The 20482-nt window shown below is 40.3% G+C and overlaps 1 protein-coding gene across 1 annotated transcript in view; it reads right to left on the bottom strand.

Annotated features, from left to right (window-relative positions):
* Pou6f2 (POU class 6 homeobox 2) overlaps positions 1-20482 on the bottom strand; it is a 368585-nt gene that overhangs the window by 94776 nt on the left and 253327 nt on the right. The window contains exon 4 of the mRNA XM_028789291.1: positions 13887-14266. Within this exon, the coding sequence (XP_028645124.1) occupies positions 13887-14266 (380 nt within the window). The remainder of the gene's footprint in view (positions 1-13886; positions 14267-20482) is intronic.

Here is a 20482-nt window from a genome sequence, read left to right as displayed (position 1 = left end):
AGAGAGAGAGAGAGAGAGAGAGAGAGAGAGAGAGAGAGAGAGAGAGATTTAAATTGTTAGAATTTCATAAAAATATTATTGCCCTAGTTTGCTTTCTCTGTTGCAGTAACAAACTACACTGACAAAGGAGGAAAAGGTTTATTTCATTTTACACTTCAAGGCTCCAATCCCTCATTGATGAAAGAAAGGCAGAATACAAGGCAGAAGCTTGAAGCAGAAACCATAGAAGAATGCAGCTTCCTAGTTCGCTGTCTCCTACTTCTGCCCAGTCAACTCTCTTATACAGTCTAGGACCACCCACCCAGAGTTGGCAATATTCCAAGTGGCCTGGGCACTTCACCATCAATTCTCAATCAGGAAAATGCTCCACAGATATGCCCATAGGACAATCTGATGCAGAAAAAAATTTCAATTAAGGTTCCTTTATCCCAGGTTTGTCAAGGTGACAACTGAGATTAGCTATCTTAAGTCTGCGCCTATCAACTTGACTTACAAACACATCATTTTAAAAGCATAACCTTTTCTTTCTCCTTTGTTCCCAATATCTCATGCTAGTACCAGAATATAAAATATAGAATTTTAAAGTCTTAGAGACTTCAAAAGTTCCATCACTTAAAGGTTCAGTGTCTCTTTAAAATATCCAGTCTCTTATTTGTGGATGCCCATAAAATAAAAAAAAAAATCAAAACAAGTTACATACTTCTTATTGCAAAAGAGAAGGTCAAAGGCATAAAAATAATAGGGTCAAACTAAAAGCAAAATCTAGCAGAAGTAAATATTGTCGTCCAGGTCCCATTTTAGTCTTCTGAATTCCAAAAGACTTGGGTGGTCTTGCTTCTCTAGTCCTGACAGCTACAGCACACACAGCTTGTCTTGTAGGTTTAGACAGGTTCCACTTCACACCTACCATTATCCTGGATGGTTATCTCACAGTTTGACATCTTTAATATCCTGGAGTTTCCATTGCAGTTGAGCTTCACCGTCACCAATGACCTCTCAGGGCCTCTCTGAAGGGACTTCAACACTGTCATAGAGCGTTAGCTGTTCTCACAACCCTTCTATGCCTTCAAAATCAGTATCTTTTCAAGGACTTACAAAAAGATAAATTCAGCTTCCAGCTTGAGATGCAGCTGTGCTGACCCTGAGGAAACACTCCATTACTGCCCCAATGAAGCATGGGTATTTTCACCTCAATTATAATGATCTTTTATTAATTACAGCCAATTTCTAGCCTTTGGGACCAATATCTATTTAACAGTAAAGTTCTGGAACTCATGGGTCCAGTGGTTGAGAGTTCATGACCATCATCGTGGGGAGCATGGCAGCAGGTAGGCAGTCAAGGCCCTGGAGCAGCAAACAGGAGTTCACATCTTGATCCACAAGTCCAGGGCAGAGAGAAATAACATGGGCTTTTCTAACATCAAAGCCCACAACAGTAACATACCTCCTCCAACAAGCCTATACCTCCCAATCCTTTCCAAGAAGTTCCACCAACTAGGGGCCAAGCATTCAAATGTGGGGATCATTCTCATTCAAAGCACCACAAGCACAGAGACTTAATTCAAGTATACAATAGGAACAGCCCTGACACAGTATTTCCCTCTGAAAGTTCAGAAGACAGGCCTTGACTATCTGCATTTCTTTTAACATCCTTTTCTTCCAAACTCCCACAATGATGTCTTATTAAGCCCTGAAACAGTCAAAGGCTTTTCCAGCCAAAGTTCTTTAGTCTACTGAATTTCCACAATTCTCCCCCAAATCACCATGGTCAGGTCGATCACTGCAACAACCCATACGATTTCTGTTTTAATTTGATTTTTGTTGCTCTGATAAACACAGTAACCAAGAACAACTTGGGGAAGAAAAGGGATTATTTCATCTTACAGATTACATCTGTTATCCAGGAAGGCCAAGACAGGAACACAAGGCAAGGGCTTTGATGCAGAAGCCACAGAGAAACATTGCTGGCCGGCTTGCTGTCAGGTGTCTACTGCTCCTGCTCAGCCAGCTTTCTTACAAACCCCTGACCACCTGCTCAGGGGTGGTACTGCCTCCCATTGACTGTGCCCTTCTACAATTAGTGTCAAGAAATTTCCCCATAGACACGCCCACAGGACAATCTGATGGGAACAATACATGAGTTTGTGTTCCTTCTTCCCAGGTACGTCAAGTTTACAACTATGATTGATCATTACAATCATTAAATGAAATTTGGCTTGGAATTTGGACAAAATTTCTAACAATTTCTGAAATAGCTCTAAGTTCTGCAATTTTGTGTTTCACATATGTGTAAAGTAATATTATCAGCACTGATGATCATAAAATCAAAATATTGACTGGCTGAAAACTGTTGAAGATGTTCTATAGCCTGCAACATCATTCTTCGGGCTAGTGAAATGGTTCAGTAGGTAAGGTTACTTGCAAGCAAGCCTGACAAACTGAGTATGGTCCACAAAATCCACATGGTAGAAGGAAAGTTCTGTAAATAATCCTCTGACCTTCATATGTGTGTTGTCCTATGTGAATACACACACACACACACACACACACACACACACACACAAAATGTTAAAAAAAAACCCAGCGTTTTTTCAAAAAAGGATGCCTGGCTTCTGAACTTTCAGAGGGAAATACTGTGTCAGGGCTGTCCCTATTGTATACTTGAATTAAGTCTCTGTGTTTGTGGTGCTTTGAATGAGAATTATCCCCACATTTGAATGCTTGGCCCCTAGTTGGTGAAACTTCTTGGAAAGGATTGGGAGGTATAGGCTTGTTGGAGGAGGTATGTTACTGTTGTGGACTTTAATGCTGGAAAAGCCCATGTTACTTCGCTCTGCCTTGGACTTGTGGATCAAGATGTGAACTCCTGTTTGCTTCTCCAGAGCCTTGACTGCCTACCTGCTGTCATGCTCCCCACAATGATGGTCATGAACTCTCAACCACTGGATTCATGAACAGGACTAGAGAAGCAAGACCACCAAAGTCTTTTGGAACTCAGAAGACTAAAATGAGATCTCGATGTCAGACAATATTTACTTCTGCTGGATTTTGCTTTTAGTTTGACTAGGCACCCACTTTAATCCCTGCACTTGAGAGGCAGAGGCAGGTGGATCTCTGTATTCAAGGCCAGTCTGGTCTACAGAGAGAGTCCTGGGACAGCCAGGGACACACAAAGAAATCCTTTCTCAAACAACAACAGTCACCACCAAAACAAGTGATCATACAAATCTGTTGTTAGTACCAAAATTTCATTTTGTCCTTTATAAGTTGTAAAATCACATGCATATCAAATTTGTTTAAAGACAAATTTCTTTATGATTTATTATTACTAAATGTTTTATACATATCCAGGATTATATAAAACTTTCTCAGGCAAAAAGTGGATTTCAAGGTGAAAAGTGTAAAGCCATTAGCTAGAAGAGGACAGCATTGAGCAGCAGATGGGCAGCTAATACTCTCAGTGTCAAAGAGTATGAAAGGATTATTTATTTTCTTTACAATACTTTAGGGGTCAGATATGCACCACTTGGATTCTTTCTCCTTAAAGGTATAGAGCTATTAAGCAGGGAGAGTTTGGGACAGGCTTGGATAGACTATAAACCAGAGATTCTCAGATGCAGTGTGCATCTAGGGAGGCAGACAGTGGAACCAACACTGATTCATTCTTTATGGAAATCAACATCTATCTGAAAAGTAGTAAGGCCAACCCATGTAGCCAACATTTCGAGAAAAAACATTTTGATCACTCTTTTAGAACTCTAAAATTTCGACTCTGTTATTAAGACCATAGATGGTTGTTTGCCTTCTCCCCATTTTGGAATCTTCTTGAGAATTTAAGAGCTGTTGATACTCAGCTTCACTTAGAACCTGTAAGTCAGTGGTTCTCAACATTTCAAATGCTATGACTATTTTATTCAGGTCCTTATGTTGTGGTGACACCCAACCATAAAATTATTCCATTGCTACTTCATAACTATAGTTTTGTGACTTATAAATTGTAATGTAAATATCTCACATGAAGGATATCTGATATGCAATCCCAGGGTCTTAAACCACAGGTTGAGAACCACTACTCGAGGTGGACCTTATGTGTCATTATTGAAAGAACTCCCTGCTCCTAATGGACAGCAAATGCTGAAAACTGGCTAATGAGATTTGTAATTTTCTTTTTAAAAAATAAAAAGAACTGGGGACAAAGTATAGGATTATTGGTCTGTGTAGCCTGAGTTAGAGAAGTTGAGAGGATAATAGTAGTCAAGCTGGCAAGGTCCTGGCTTAGAACGTATTTGATCATAGGTCAGTCTCCCTTTCTGGTAAGAAGAAACTCCTGAAAGAAGCTGGCTGGAAGTAAGGACGGTGTGTATATTGTGCTTTGAAGACATTTCAAATGGGTTCCATGTAATTCTTAACAATGTTAGCAACTTAAAAAATACTGTCTTTGGTCTCTGCTTTCATTGACTTTCTGCCTGTTCAGGTTGGTTCCTAGGATCACTTGGTGTTAGCCCTAGGCTGATAAGTCCTTTTGGATGTACAGTACTGCAATTCATAGTTTTCAAGGAGTATTACCTTTTTTGAACACAGGCAGGAGTACAAAGATATTTTTTCCTAATTAAAAAGATTTAACCTTGTGAGTCTTACAGATCATGGCCTGGAGAGCTTACCTGTGAGAAACAAGAGGAATTTTTTCCCAATATTCTCTATCTGAAACTCTTAAAATCTTTTATTCTCTTTTGAAGCTCTGAGTGCCCTGTACTGCTATCTGACAATACAAGGACAGAGGCTCAACTCCGGAGAGAAGAGTCCAGCTGAGAAAACGAAGGGATCCCTAACTTTACTTCTTTTTTATGACAGTTAAACATCTCTTATAGAAAGCTAAGTGGTTCTGGGCAAATTATTGTCAAACTGTAGTTCAGGCAAACTGTGCTGGGCTAGGAACGTTGCATTGATTGGAACCCAACTGGGCTTTCAGACATAGACACTAGTTCTGAGACCCAACAGAGCTAGGAGCAGATGAATGCCAAATACTCCATTGTGCATTCTTCCATGGCCTCACAGACAGCCCCACTGAGTGGCCAAATGGTAGGAGAATTGTCCTTTCCACTAGACAGCCACTCAGAGACAACTTGACCTTTGCTGTGTGTGGTCACAGATGCTCTGAAGATGGTATTCCCATCCTCTTTATCCTTGCTTTTGCACTCTTAGGCCCAACATTTAGGTCTTAAACAGTGGAGGATGAAGGAAGAGGAAAACACGCAGATCCACAGTTAACTCATAACCAAAATAGACGTTGCACAGGCAGAAAAGTATGAATGATGGAGATTTGAAATCAGATCTGCTATGGAGTCCTAACTCAGTTATTATTAATGATGCTTAGGAAGCTGCTTCAGCTTTTTTAAGACTCAAGGCTTTTTTTTCCCAATCTGGAGATAATTTTAGCTTCTTTTGGGTTGCATAGAAAATGTGGGAATAAAATTAATTCGGTAAGAGATACAGAAATTTTATTTAATAAATGGTTAGAGCATTGGAACATGAGGCCATGAATAAATAAACTAATGAATATAAAAATATGCATTGTAAATTTCTAAACACTCTATAAATATTAGCCTAATATAAGAAGTATATGCATAAAATATTGCATATATTTTATGAATTATGGTATATATGTGTGTTTTGTTTTCTTGTCATCAAACCATGTTATTTATTTCGTGAATAGAATGCGGATCTGGAAAGATTTAAAACATCATCCCATATAAACTTTTCATGAAATACACAGCAGCTAAGTCACAAAAAAATTAGGTAACCTGCCCAAGGTCCTAATGACTTTTAGAACTGACACTATCAAGATTCTTTGGGCTGGTAAGATGGCTCAGCCACTGAAGGCATTTCCTACTGAACATGACAGCCTGAGTTCAATCTCTAGGACTCCCATGATAGAAGGAAAGAACCAACTCCTTAACATTGTCCTCTTGTTTGCATATGTGAATTGTACACAGACACACAGACACAAGCACACACATACACACACACACAAACACACACACACACACACACGCAATAAGCAAATAAATAAAATAATTAAAAAAGTTTTCCCCCTTTGCATGTATGATAAAAACTACATTGGTAAACTAGTGCAATACCCAAAATTTACCTGTAAGCCCCACTCTGCCCAAGGACCAGGTAACATCACAGAAGGCTGGGAGTTGTAGTTCTTGGAAAATAAAACTTCATGAAAAAGTATGGTGGCCTATAAGTTTTTGTCCATAAAAGCAACACATGTCTCTGGGCCACTCAGCTGGGATATTCCAGGTATTGGTCCTGACCAAAGTTCATCTCTTGGTCAGTATTTGATATTTAATCAATCTTGTTGCTTATTTGGCCCAAAATGGTGGAATTTCTTTTTCGCCAATGAATCTCAGGATTAACATTGTAGGTAAACTTATTCAGGTTCTTAAGAACATCAATGGTAAATGAAATTCTGTGTGTTTAAGTCTTTAAAATGAGATGGTTAATCAACATTAGGATTAAGTGCATGAATCTGCTTTCTTTCTAGCTTACATCCTTTGGAGATTCTCAACAGCCCTTGTTAAAGGTCCCCTTCAAAGAATATCTTCACCTTTCTGACTCAGTTTCACCAGATAAAGCACAGGTATAATTATTGTGTATGCATACACGGTTATAGCCCATGGTTAATTGTTTGCTTTTGTTCAAATGCAACTATTGGTCTCATACTCTTCCTTAGATTAGAATAGCTACAGTCAAAGAAGGAAAGTCTCCACTGAGCCCTAGCTCTAGGCTCTGATCATCTTAATTTCTCTCAAAAAGCCATTTCATTTAATCCCCTCCCCCACCCACCAATTATAGAAGAAACTGAGGCTCCAAAAGATGTTCCATCTTGACCCAAGTGTTCATCAGAGACAGCATTTGATCTAGCAATGCCTGCTTCTAAAAGACACTTTCTCTCTAAGGTCCCACCTAGTCTGATCTGCAGCTCCTTTGTGGGGTTGCAATGTACAGCATTTGTGCTTACCAAATGTTTGCAGAGACTGATAAAAGTACTTTATTTTTTACAACCTAGAGAATATTCACTTTCGAGTCTATGATTTGGGAGTCAATTTAAAAGCCCATGGAAAATTTACTTCAAACTTGTGGGAAATGAGGCTAAAACATAAAGAATAACACAGTGTTAAAGTACTGGAATATTATATTGAGTTCACATAAATGCTAAGTTTTGCTTGTTCAGAGCAAAGTGTTAGTGAATGATACATTTATGAATGTGAAGTTAAAAGAGTTTCCGAAGCATTCTGCATCATATTTTAGGATTGGTCCACCAGCTACATTCTAGTAGACTATGCTGGGACTAGAAGGTATATGTAGTGCCAGATTCCGTGCTCATGGATCTACCCCAATGACATGATCACAATTGTTCTGTTTTATGTGACAACTTAGAACTTAGCATGCTCAAATGCTGCAATGACTTTCCCATCACCCCGACTTTAACCTGAGCATCTTTCCATCCATCAGTATTTGATGTGAGTTTCCATAGTCGGGGGTGAGGACATGCTGCCTCCTTTGCTAAACCTCTTCCATACAATCTGACTAATCGGCAGAGCAATACGCTGGGATGGTAAATCCAAGCAATGACAAAGAATCACTGCAGTGTATAAGTATATTCTTGGTAAACTAATTTCTTCCCCTGCCACTCTCAAAGCAATATAAACTTCGTTGTTCCTCCTGGATCTCAAATGCTTGTAATAAATTCTTTGAAATGTCAGTAATGTTGAACTGAGGGTTTTGTTAAAGGAGACTTTCTTTCTTTCATAAAAGGAAAAATTGTCCTTTGCAGAGTATATGGGTAAATATATTTTGCTTATTTTATTCAGTGCTTAATACATATGGGTAAAGGGATTCCCATTTCCCACCAGGCCTCTTGCTGAATGGGCGAATCGTGAATAAAGTCCTCAGTCTTCTAGATGGTGGCGTGAGCAGAAATAAAGCCTTACTCTTTCACAACTTTAGGCTAATGAAGGCCCATTCAACAAATTTACAGCATACAAAACATCTCTATTAGTGCGTTACATCTAATCTTCACAGTAAATCTCTGAATTTGGTTGGATTTCTCATCCACGATAATCAAGTTTTCTTTGGCTCTTTAGACCAAGAGGAAATATTTCCCAGCCCGTGCCAACTCCTCTTTTACAGATATCCTCGTGGCTGAATTGCTCAGAGAGCATATTGTCTGCAAGGCAACAATACTATCATTTTTTTTTTACCAACTTTACTTGATTTCAGGAAATCATAAATCAGTCATCCCAAAGAGTTATCTGATTGCCATAATACTTCAATTTAAAAAAGATGGATTTATTAGTCATTTGTAATAAGGAATATAGATTTGCAAGCCTCCATCTGTCTCTAATCCATTAGCCAACATGCTCTTGTTTTCTTGCTGTGCAAAACTTGGTGCAGTTTCCAGTACATCTAGAAAGTAGAATGTAAGACATACCAACACTTACAACAGATGGGATGCTACTGGTGGGGAAGGATGCTTGCTAATGATATCATGAACTCCTCTGCGTGCAAGAGGTGTAGGAGGAATGGATGAGGAAGCACTGAGCATATGTGCTGCACTGAGGGTCAAGACACAGAGCAGCTTAATGCAACATTTCAGCCACGAAAACGAAAAGTCTCAGGGCAGGCCGGTGTGTCAGTATTCCTTGTGTTTTAGAATTGATTATAACTCAACCTGGCCTTAGAACTTAAAACCTGAAATTTTATTGATAATGGGTTTTTGCTATTTGAAATTTGAAAACACTGTATTAGAAACATTTTTTTTCAATTACTGTGTTTTGGGAAAGGTGCTTTTAAGTTCTGCATCTGAGATAAGAAACATATAGTTTTTAGCTTAGTCTCACTTCTGCAAGTGACTTGATCCTGTGTGAGTGCAGAGATGTCTCTGATCTATCAGAACTGATAATGGCCAAAGGAGGCACATATGGGCCACTGACACCACACTGCATCACTGATTTCTAAGGTAAGACTCAAAAGAAACTGAAAGGACCTTATAGAGATTAAATTTTATGAATGAAAAAAATTCTACAACTAGGAGCCTTGTACTAAACTGGTCACTTGCTGAAGGGAGAGGGAGTGTGGCTACAAAAACCCCAGGCCCTTTTTATGGTGAAGAGAAGGACTCATGGTTGGAGAACATTTGCTTTAAAAATAATGAAAGTTACTACTTCTGAAGATTTGGACTTTATGTTTCAAAAGGGGGTATCTACATTGGCTATAGTACTGAGTGTGCCAATGGGAAACTATTGTCAAGAATGTCCAAGGGCCTTGCCTCGGTATAACAGAGGTAGGACTCTGATCCAGTTTCATTACTGAGCTGCTACTAGGCCAACATATCAGCAAATGCTCACAGGTGAAAATGCGTGCTACCCTTCCAAGCATCTGTCAGGCCTGTATTTCTATTGTTCTCTCTCTCTTCCTCTCACCCTCTCTCTCTTCCTCCCTCTCTCCTCCCCCTTTCTCAGTACCACTGTTGCTTATTAAAATGTGCAGTACAACAAGAAAAGGCAAAGATTATCCTGCTTCCTGCCAAGCAAGATGGCGTTCAGAAGGCCAAGGTTAAATGCAGCATTTGGTTCCTTAAGCTTCTCTAATGCACAGGTGTGGCAAGACAATCTGGGATGAGAGCTTACAGCGGCGACTCTCTGCGGATGAAAACTTGACTTTAATTTGGGCTCTCTGGCTAAGATAAAACCTTCTTCTGCTATCATTATCCCACTTATGTTTGTCTTCCACTCTCTTTTCACTCTGCCATCCAGCTGAGTGGGAAGAAATTCACCTGACCTTGAAGAATACTCAAAATCTGAAAAGGTTTTCAGCAGCCAGTAAAATCCCAGACTTCTACCAACATTTGGAACATACTTGCACAGGACAGAGAAGGTTCTTAGAAACGCCAGGTGAGAAAAACTGACATCCAGAGAGTTACAGTAACTTGACAAAAGCCAGGAGTGAGTTTGGAGACGGGCTGGGATAAGAAAGAAGCTATTCACCTTCTGATACAATACAATGAGCTCCAGACAGGTGCTGTCAGACCCTTTAGGAGGGGCTCCTTAGGACACGGGCCAAGTGCCTGTGATGCCTCCAGTGCATGTAAAATCCCGATGAGCATCCTCAGGAAAAGCAACCGCAAAGAGCTGGGAAGGAAGAAGCTCACCATTCCCAGGATCACGGGATCTCTGCTAGATTAGACTAACACTGAACTAAAATTTTGAGTTTGTTTTTTTTTTTTCTACCAGGAGTAATTACTTTAAGTCTCCCCAATCTAAAAAGGTTACTTCTATTTATTGTTTCAGATCCTTGCTTACTCTGTTGCAGATGGGTTACAGCAAATGAAGGTTGCATGGACTGAAGACCATCCTTGACCCCAAGGACTAGCTTCAGCTCCCAGATGTGTTTTTCTGTCCCATACACTCTTTACAGAAATTCATTTTGCAGCTGCACCTGCATCTGTACCTGCACCCGAACTTGCACCTACACCTGCACACCTGCATTTGCACCTGCACCTGAACCTGCACTTGCACCTGCACACCTGCATCTGCACCTGCACCTGCACCTACATCTGCACCTGCACCTACATCTGCACCTGCCTGTGTGCCATGACTGCCTAGCTCCTGAGACCTATGTACTTTCTTATTCTGTTTAGAATTTCTCTTCACAGCCTCTAGGGACTGAAGGAAGTTGTGGGCAGGTTTTGAGTCTCAGTAAAGAATCTAAACACAGCTCAGGAGGGTTTAGCTCCTGCTATTCATCGGCCCTTCTCTGGCCCCAAGTGATCAAAATTAATGAACTAGTTCCTCTCTTACCCAAGCTGTTCTGAAGGGGCGACAGTTCAGTCTTCTCTGCTTTGAAACAACAATCTGGTTTTGTAAATGCAATCCATTTCATGGAATTGAGTAAAAACGTGAAATAAAATTATGCTGCAATTTTAAAGAAACACCTGACAGGAGCTATTTGGAGACTTTTTGTCTAGTGTTGGTACCTGCCAGCACTACTCATGTTTTTCTTTATCTCTGAGAAATGACGTCACCCAAATATACCTTCACAGCCTGCTTTCATTTGGGACTTTTTCTTAAGATATCTATACAGCACTATAAATAATTGTTATCCTTCAAAAACTTTTTGAGCTAAATATAAAACAAAAAGGATTCCAATGTGCTGACTTTTCCTAATAATCTGTGTTGCAGTTCTAAAAGGCTGTCTCTGAATGATGTAAAAAGATAAAGCCCACACGAAAATGGAGAATCATAAAAATGAAATTTAAGTTCTCACATGCGAATTTAGTTGATCTTTATTCCCTGAATAATTTTCAGACAAAACACTTCATTCTGCCTCATAAAGATCATTAACTCCGAGAATTAAATGTCTGTGCAGTGCTTTTAAATGGGTTTCTTTTTAAAAAGTTCAAACCTTCTATGTTCCACAAGCTCAAAAGCCCTGCAGCGAGTGTTGAAGGGGAAAAAGTTGAGACCGTGAAATTGTCCCTTTCCTTTACATGTGCCTACCTACAGTGAGTGAAGAGTGCTTTCTGCTTGTTGACATAGACTTACTTATTCGACTTTAATTCTGCATCTATCCAAAAATGATTTTAAACTTTGAACAAGGCACACCTTTGGTGGTCACCTGTTCAGGTCCTTGGGTATTAATGTTATCTCTACTCTCTATGTAAATACCATAAATATATTAAGTTTAGAAACAAAACTCCCAACGTTGAAAAATTAGAATATTTTATTAGGACTATAAAGAAACAAAGTGTGGCTTTGAGCATTCCTTCACTGAAAAACTGTGACAAAGTGAAGCAGGTTGGGATTTCTGTGAGAGTTACCTGGAGGAGTCTTTAGGTGTTGTCAGTGTTCAATGAAGACTGATGTCTGCATAGTTCCAAGCTAGCTTTCACTAACTTGGAAAAAACTCCAGATTATAATCAACAACTTGTGCAGATGCAAGTCAGGCTGTCTACCAAGGCAGGGTGAACTTTTTGGTAATCTAACCTAGTTTGGTGTCTTGGTGGGGGCAGTGTAGAAACGTTTAACCACGTATTGTTATGGTTTGGATCTGAACCATCTCCCACAGGTTCTGTTGAAGCTTACTTCCCAGTAGGTGGGGCTGTCTGGGGAGGATGTAGAACATATAGAATATTCTGCCCATCTGGCAGACATCCATCCCTGAGGATAGAATCTATCGTTCCTGCTTTGGGTTCTGTTTCTTGTTTCACTATTGTGAACAGGCTCTGCCTCACAGGGTCATTAGAAACCAACCCACTCCCCAATGCCTTCTCTGCTATGATGGACTGCAACTCTCCAAAACTGTGAGTCATAATAAAACCAGTTGTTTCTCTCAGGCACGGTGTGCTTACAGAGTAAGAAAGCCACTGAGTCACTTGGTATATAGGCACAGGTACTTTATCTCTTCTTGGAAAGCATTAATCTCTTTCTGGAATGACACGGATGCATTTTAGATACTGACAATGCTGGGCTGCTTGATTGGTGCATTTGGTTATATTTATTCTCCCATCAGATGTCAGGTATCCGAGAAAGACATTTTTTTACCTTGTGTTCATTTTGGTATCATGTCAAAATTGTTAGGTTGTTTTGCCCTTGTAAGATTTATATATAAACTTTTTCGCTCTGTCTTAGGTAAGTGCTCAGGGCGACAGTTACCTTTAACCACTTGTCCAGGAATCAAATGTTGGTACATTACAAACTTTCTATCACTTTTAGAAAGCAAGTTCAGGGAGACAAAGCAATAGACAGGACTTAGAGTTGGTTCTTAGACCAAGTTCGTAATCTACCTGCCTTTTATGTGTGTGCTCATCTGTTTGATCTTGTGTCTTTTCCTGTTTAGCAGCCACAAAAGTCATCACTAGTGTCATCCTTGTGTTGGGGAGCCTGGATCAAGGCTCACCTGTAAGGAAGCTGGGATGCTAATCAATAAACTTCTTAGTTGGTTAGCACGGTACCTAGGGATACTCTGAGCCATTTTCAGTCTCATGTGATTCAAAAACCAAGAGGGTCTATACCTCCTGTGCTGGCACCCCAGTCATTCCGTTGGAAGCTAATCTGTTCTAAAAGATGTCATTAGGAAGTTAAAGTTATATATTTTTGAATGTTTCTCTTCATTCCTCTCAATGATAGTAGACTAAAAATAAGCTTTCATTATTAGCCTAAAGTACCTATTTTTTATTTCTTCTGTCTCACAGTAATAAAGTAAATATATAGCAGCTTTATCCTGTATCAAGATGCATATTTTCTGAGGCTCTGGCATGAATTTAGAATACTTGTTAGTCTGTGGAGTAATGGATGGAATCTGGGACACAAGACTGGGGTTAAATTTCTTTGCCTTCCTAACCCCAGAGAGTTTTTAGAAAAATAAAAACAAAAGAGCAGAAAGTACTGAAGGTAAGACACTGTTGTATTCATAATATAGAGAAATAACCACCAAGCCTCGTGGACAGTAGATGCAGTTCTCCACGGGGCTACAAAACTGTGCTAGTAATAATTTTAATTGGATGCTATCTTTGCTGCCTTCAAAAAGTATCATAAAATGGAGTTATTACAGGCTACAAGTGCACTTACAGTGCTGTCCTCTCACCGAAAGAAAGACATAACATTTATCCTTCGGAGGGCAGCATCAATGGGTTTCTATTTGTTTCGTTTACATGCATCCCCAGCTGCCTGCCATTTACTTCCTCTTCTCTAAGTCCAGGAGATCAATTTGAATTGGACACTGCAGAGCAGGATGCTATGTCTTGCTGGCCTTCTGCCTGTGGGGACTGTACACCACCATGGGAAAGTCCACACTCTCTAGGAGGATGGAAAGCATACCTGTAGAGGGTTAGGCGGTGTGAGCGGTGACGGAAGGCTATGTCCTGGAGATGGGCTGGGTTTCTGAGGGGGGCTTGAGCTCTGCTGGGTTGGAGATGGCTGGTTCTGGTTCTGGGGGTGCGAGTGAGGTTGGTGCTGTTGAGGCTGAGTCGCCTGCTGCAGCTGAGCAGGGGGAGCCTGCAACTGCTGGGAGGCAGGTGGTGGCTGGTGAGGCGGGGTGGGCTGGGACTGCGGCTGCTGAGACTGTGGGGGCGCCTGTGAGGCTGGCTGTGGGTGCTGCTGGCTGGTTGGTGGAGGAGGTGGTTGCTGCTGCTGCTGCTGCTGCTGCTGGAGCTGGAGTTGCTGGAGCTGTTGCAGCTGGGAGTTCAGGGATGAGGTAGCTGCAGGAAGACAGGAAGAATGGCATGAAACAGAGCAGTTATGGTGTGTCTGTCCTGTGCACAATGACAAAGTTCCACCTTACAGAGTGTTTGTTGTCTTCTCTCCTTGAAGCTCCTTGGGATGGAAGAGGACTGTGGCACTCTGGGAGAAACAATCATTTCTTGTGAAAATTTTTACAACTTCGGCCCAGCGTGTAACACAGCAGATATTCTCAAAGCTCTGAGCGTTGCTTAAAAGCACTGCATTAAAGAGATGCACCAAGGATGGAGACGGGTTTTAAGCACTATCTCCTGCTTTCTCTTCTTTTCCATCTGCAAAATATACTCATGCTTTCAAGATTTGATTTAGATTTCCAAAGTTCAACCCGCTTAATTTTTTTGGTAAATGCTTGACTGGAGTTACGAACAGAACACTAAATTGTTAGCAATCTTCTTTCCATCCACTATCAGAGCCATTAGTGGCATCACTTTCACTGTTACTTCAGACCTCCACCCATTTGCTCAGACATCCGTTTAACGGTGTTCTGCTTTAAAGCGAGTACAGACTTCTCAGATTTTTTTTTTTTGAGTAAAAGAACTCTGTATGATTCAATTATTATTATTTTTTGTTTGCTGATCAAAGATTTTTTCCCCATCAATTAACTAATTTATTCACTTTGTATCTTGACACAGTCCCACCCCCTTCACTCCCTTTACTTCATCTCTGAGAAGGGGGAGGTCCCCCCAGGTACCAACCCTCCCTGGGAACTCAAGTCTCTGCAGGACTAGTCATCCTCTCCCACTGAGGCCAGACAAGGCAGTCCAGTTAAGGGAACAGGATTCACAAGCAGGCAACAGAGTCAGGGTAAGGCTCCCCCTCAAGTTGTTGGGAGACCTGCAGGAAGATACGCAGTGCATCTGCTATATATGGGGGGTGAGGTGGGCTAGGTCCAGTCCTTGTATGCTCTTTCATTGGTGGTGGTTCAGTCTCTGAGAGCCCCAAAGTATAGGACCAAAAGTGGATCAGGGACTAATGGAATGGCTAACCAATGACTGGCCCAACCTGAGCTTCATTCCATGGGAAAGATCCAACCCCTGACATTTGATACTCTCTAATGCTTGCAGACAGGCGCCTTGTGTAACTGTGTTCTGTGAGGCTCCACCCAGCAGCTGACAGAAATATATGCAGAGACCCACAGCTAAATATTAAATGGAACTCCAGGAGTCTTATGGAAGAGTTGGGGGAAGGATTGAGGGACCTGGAGGAGACAGAATTTCACAAGAAGACCAACAGAGTCAACTAATCTGGACTGTTAGGGGCTCCCAGAGACTGAACCACCAATCAGACAAAGTTCTTAAACTGAAAAGATTGTGGTTAGTGGCTGTGGATTGGTTTAGGTGCTTCAGCATCTCAAAGAGCTAAGAGAATAAATTAATTCTTTAAGGTTTTCTTGAGTTGTGTTTCTGTGGAAAGCTATCTCTGCACTAATCAAACAACACTGCTTCTCAGACGTTCATTAGCTAAGGCGATCTCAGTTTATAAATCTAGACAAATACCTAATTTGAACTGTTATTTTATATGCATGTCTTCATACAACAGTTATACCTGAAAATGCATCCATATTGAGTGTAGCCAGCAGGAACATTAACTCATGTCTGCTTTTGTAAAGAATCATTTTATAAGAGACATTGAATACCACATAGATATTGGTAGGGTGCCAGACAGGATGGAGGATTTAAGGAGACAGAGTTTTACCTTATAGAAGCTTACAGTGTTTTTAAGGACATACTATTAATCTGTAAAAAATGCCATTTGGAGGTAGTTTTTAACAGGATCCCAGCAGAAGTATAAGCTAGATTCATAATTTTTAATTAATTAGATGATGCATGGTATAAACCTGACAAAAGAAAGCTAGATCAGCTTGAGGGGTGAGGGCAAGCACCAAGGTGGATGTGGCCCTGTATGGGACATGAACCAGAGAAACGGGCATAGAACTGGTAAAATGGAACATATTCAAACCTGGAGACCTCAAATCTTGAAATTTAGCCTCTTGTCCTGAGACTAGCAGGAATGGATCTGTATCCCTCCCTGCTTCTATGCCTGCCTTGGAGCATATAACCAGAGTGACCCCCAATCAGGTGGTCACAGGTAGTCATGTGGCCCAGCACCTGGAACACCGCCTTATGCTAATGAGGCATCTCAGTACCTTAGCTTTCAGCCAATGTGCTTCTTCCATCCTGGATATTCTCACCCCCAAATTATATAATTCTTGGTTCATCATGAAAAAGGTGTATGTATTGAAGCCCACCCTGAATACAGAAATATACATGAGCTAAGATTGTCTCAGAGAGCTGCTTCATTAAAGGTTGTTGGAGAAGACAACAAAAGAGCCTTCTCTCTTCTCACCCCCTGGTACTTGATTCTGCTCATTCTAGACTCTGCTTCATCCATCTAGCCTGGTATGCAGCAGCATCTGGACACCCTGAGAAGGAGAAAGTAGAGGACACAGAACCACATTTGTCCAAAACATGACTTTACAACTTTACCCTCCCAGCGTAGTGGCATCTGGAGGGAAGAGGCAGACTATGGACCACACTGGTTCTAGATTTCACCTAGTCCTTTCTGAGCTGGTATCAGAAAGGTGAACCCAGAACTACATGGGATTAAAGAAGGTTTCAGAGAAGGAAGTGAAGAGAGAGAACATCTAGCTGGAGGAACACCCAGAAATCATATGACTTGAATGATAATTAGAGGGGCAATTTTGAGACTGACTGGCTGAAACGAAGAGTCAAGGAAGTTCTGAGTCACCTCAACTTCAGAGACACGAAGATGATCCTCACAATCAGCCTTAGCATATCTTAGATAGCAGCTAACAATTCTGTTTTTCTCAAGGAGGGTGAGGCTGCACAGGTGGGTTAACAGCATCCTCTGTGCTCCAGGCCTTGTATGACTCATCAATGACTCACTCATCATTCTCATTACAGAATGTTGAAAGCCTATTTTATTTTCCTCTCATTCTTTTTAATCATACAAAATCACATTTTATTGAAAATCAAGAATCCCAAATCAATTCTGACCCTCAAGATCTTTTGCATTCTGGGATTCCTGGAAAAGTGGTGTTTGGCATCTTTTGTGGTGCGGTTACAGACAGTGGAATCTGATCGCATCTCATCTCCTGCCCTACTCAAACCAGGTGTGTCTAGGCTTCTTTCAAGTGTGGCATATAACAGCACTTATTCTCATGGCTGCATTCAATACCACAGTTTCATTTGGATTAGAAAAGCATTAATCTAAATCACCATTTAGAAACTGGAAAGACTTCAGAATATTGGCAGATAGGTATCGGCAGACAAGTGCAACAGACCCTAACCTACTAATGAGACAGGGTCCCAGATGTGTCTTCAATGCATTGTGTTCATGCGCTCACATAACTCAGATATTTCCTCTAATAGCAGCTTGACTGCAAAGGCATAAACCTAAGCAAAACCCCATTGCATCTGATTTGTATCTGAAGCATCACAGTAATGGGAAGTCAGATGTGGTCATATATGTGGTGGGTACAAAGAAAGTAGGAAGAAGTATGTAAGAATGTATGTAACCTTGGTCTAATAAATGTCAAAATCAACTACCTGATGATATGAGCTACAGAAACACAATATCTCATATTATAAAGCAAAGTGAAATATGGACAGAAAGTAAAAAATAAGAAAACTGAGAAAGGTCAAAGACATAGATGACTACACAAATGATGTTCACAGATAATATGGTGCACTGGGGGAAAAACTGATCCCAGACATGTAATGTCCAAGATTTTACTATCTTCTGGTATGTATTTTCTACATCTGGTTACAATATACTTGACAGGGCTAATAGTAAATATGACACTCAGGCTAGGAAAGAACACACATATAAAAACATACCTTAAGATTTTGAAAAGGAAAAGGAAAGCAAAATTCTCTCAAATGCTCAACTTCCTAGAGAAGAGAGGGCTCTGAAAAAAATGACTTGAAACTTTCAAAATAAATAATTTAATATGACCAAAGAGTAGCCAGGAATTCTGCAGTTTGCTATTTGTTCAGTTTCTATAATTCAACTATGTATTAAAAACAATTCCTCATTTTGAATGTTAAGGCTTCCATAGTGAACCCTACACTTAAATAGGACCAAACAGCCTGAGCATTGCACAGCATTGCTCAGGATGAGATCTACGTGAGATCAGTTCCAAAAGCCCAGAGTAGAAAGTGAAAGAGTCCATAGTGTCCTTCATTTTCTTTGGGATTGGTTTAGTTTCTAGCACTTCTGTGGATACTCAAATTCATGGGATCTCACATCTCCTATTTACAACGACTGTATATAACCTATGCAAGACCTCCCACATATGTTAAAAAGCCTCTGTATTATAATAGCATGGTATGATTACTGTATGGCTAATTGTTATACTCTTTTGTCTAGAGAATCAAAATAATAGAGAAATCTATGCACATTTATTACAGATGGAATTAAAAGTACTTTTGATCAATAGTTCACTGAATGTTCAGATTTAGGACACAGGCTGATTGTCCCTGTACTTTAAATAATCCTTGAGATCCCAGAGAAATGAAAATATGCCCTATTCAGCATACCACCATCATTTAGCCTATGTGGTATGGTATTTCTTGCCTTAAAGAAAGCCTTCTCAACTGTCCCCATTTTGGTTTCTTTGGTTCTCAAGATTCTCTGAGGGAAAGGCATACAATTAAAGAGTGAGAGCTAGGATCCACATATCAGAGAAAATATGCTATACTTCTCTTTCTGAGTATGTTTACTTACATCAATATATTTATATTTCAGTTTTACTCATTTTCCTGCAACTTTTATGATTTATCTTTTCTTTGTAACTGAATAAAATTTCATTGTGTATTTGTACATTTTCATTATCTGCTTGTCAGTTGATAGAGATCTAAGCTGGTTCTATTTTCTAGCTATTATGAAGAGGACTGTGATGAACATGGAAGTAGAGGTGTCTATGTAGTAGGGTACAGATCCCTTAGGGTGTGTGGTGGTTTGAATACATTTGGCCCATGGGAAGTGGCACTATTAGGAGGAGTGGCCTTGTTGGGGGAATTGTGTCACTGTGTAGGTGAGCTTTGAGGACTCCAGTGCTCAAGCTTCACCCAGTATATAGAACTGCCTCCTGGCTGCCTTTGGATCAAGATGTAGAACTCTCAGCCTTTACTCCAGCACTATGCCTGCCTGGATGGTGTCACGCTTCCTGCTACAATGATAATGGATTGAACTTCTGAAACCATAAACCAGTTCCAATTAAATATTTTACTTTATAAGAGTTGTCTTGATTATGGTGTCTCTTCACAGCAATGAAACCCCAACTAAAACAGGGTGTATGAAGACGTATTCTTGATTAATAATTGCTATGCAGGCTATGTCATCCCTTGACAGGTCATCTTGGGTGGTATAAGAAAGCAAGCTGAGTAGGCCATGGGGAACAAGCAAATAATCAGCATTCTTCCATGGTTCCTAACTTGGCTTTCCTCAATGAATCCTCAATGAATGCTGTGATCCATAGGTATAAGCCAAAATAAGCCCTTTTCTCCCCAAGATGCTTTTGGTCATAGTGTTTAGCACAGCTACAGAAATGAAAGTAATACAAACAGTAAACTGAATCACAAGAAATTATCAAATAAGTGAAAGAGAGACCTGGGCCATTGAAGGTGCCATTAGGAGAGGTACCATAGTGCAGGCTGAATTGTCACATAATCACTGGGTATTATAGATAAAACATTAAGTTACTTCTTCCTTGATTGTTCAGATGGTTGTAGAGAGCAGAACCACAAGCTATCTTGGTAGTTTCAGGTATGATTTTGATGCTCAGATTGCGCATTCTAGGTCAGTTAGGTCAGTCATACCTCTTCCAAGAATACCTTCTAAAGGCAGGTTCCTGACTGAGGATGGATATTTTCCACATGTGCCAGACATTGATGGCAGTGTAAACTCTTAGTATTGGACATGTTGATACTAATAAACATAGAATTAATTGGTTAGCGTTGGTTTCTGAAATGTCCAGGAAGAATTATAGAGGGTAAAGCCATGATCTTGGCTAGGTATGTCAAACTTTCTGACATTGAGAAATAGAAGTATCATCTACAAAGTTCACATTTGAGAATCTACTCAACCCAGTTATAGAAGAAGAAAAAGAGGAGAAAGAAGAGAAAAAGAAAAAGAAATCGCATATAGAAAAA

The sequence above is a fragment of the Grammomys surdaster genome, unplaced genomic scaffold (genome assembly GCF_004785775.1).
Source record: "Grammomys surdaster isolate TR1022 unplaced genomic scaffold, NIH_TR_1.0 125807, whole genome shotgun sequence".
NCBI classification, from domain to species: Eukaryota; Metazoa; Chordata; class Mammalia; order Rodentia; family Muridae; genus Grammomys; species Grammomys surdaster.
This window is presented reverse-complemented; position numbering and strand designations above follow the sequence as displayed.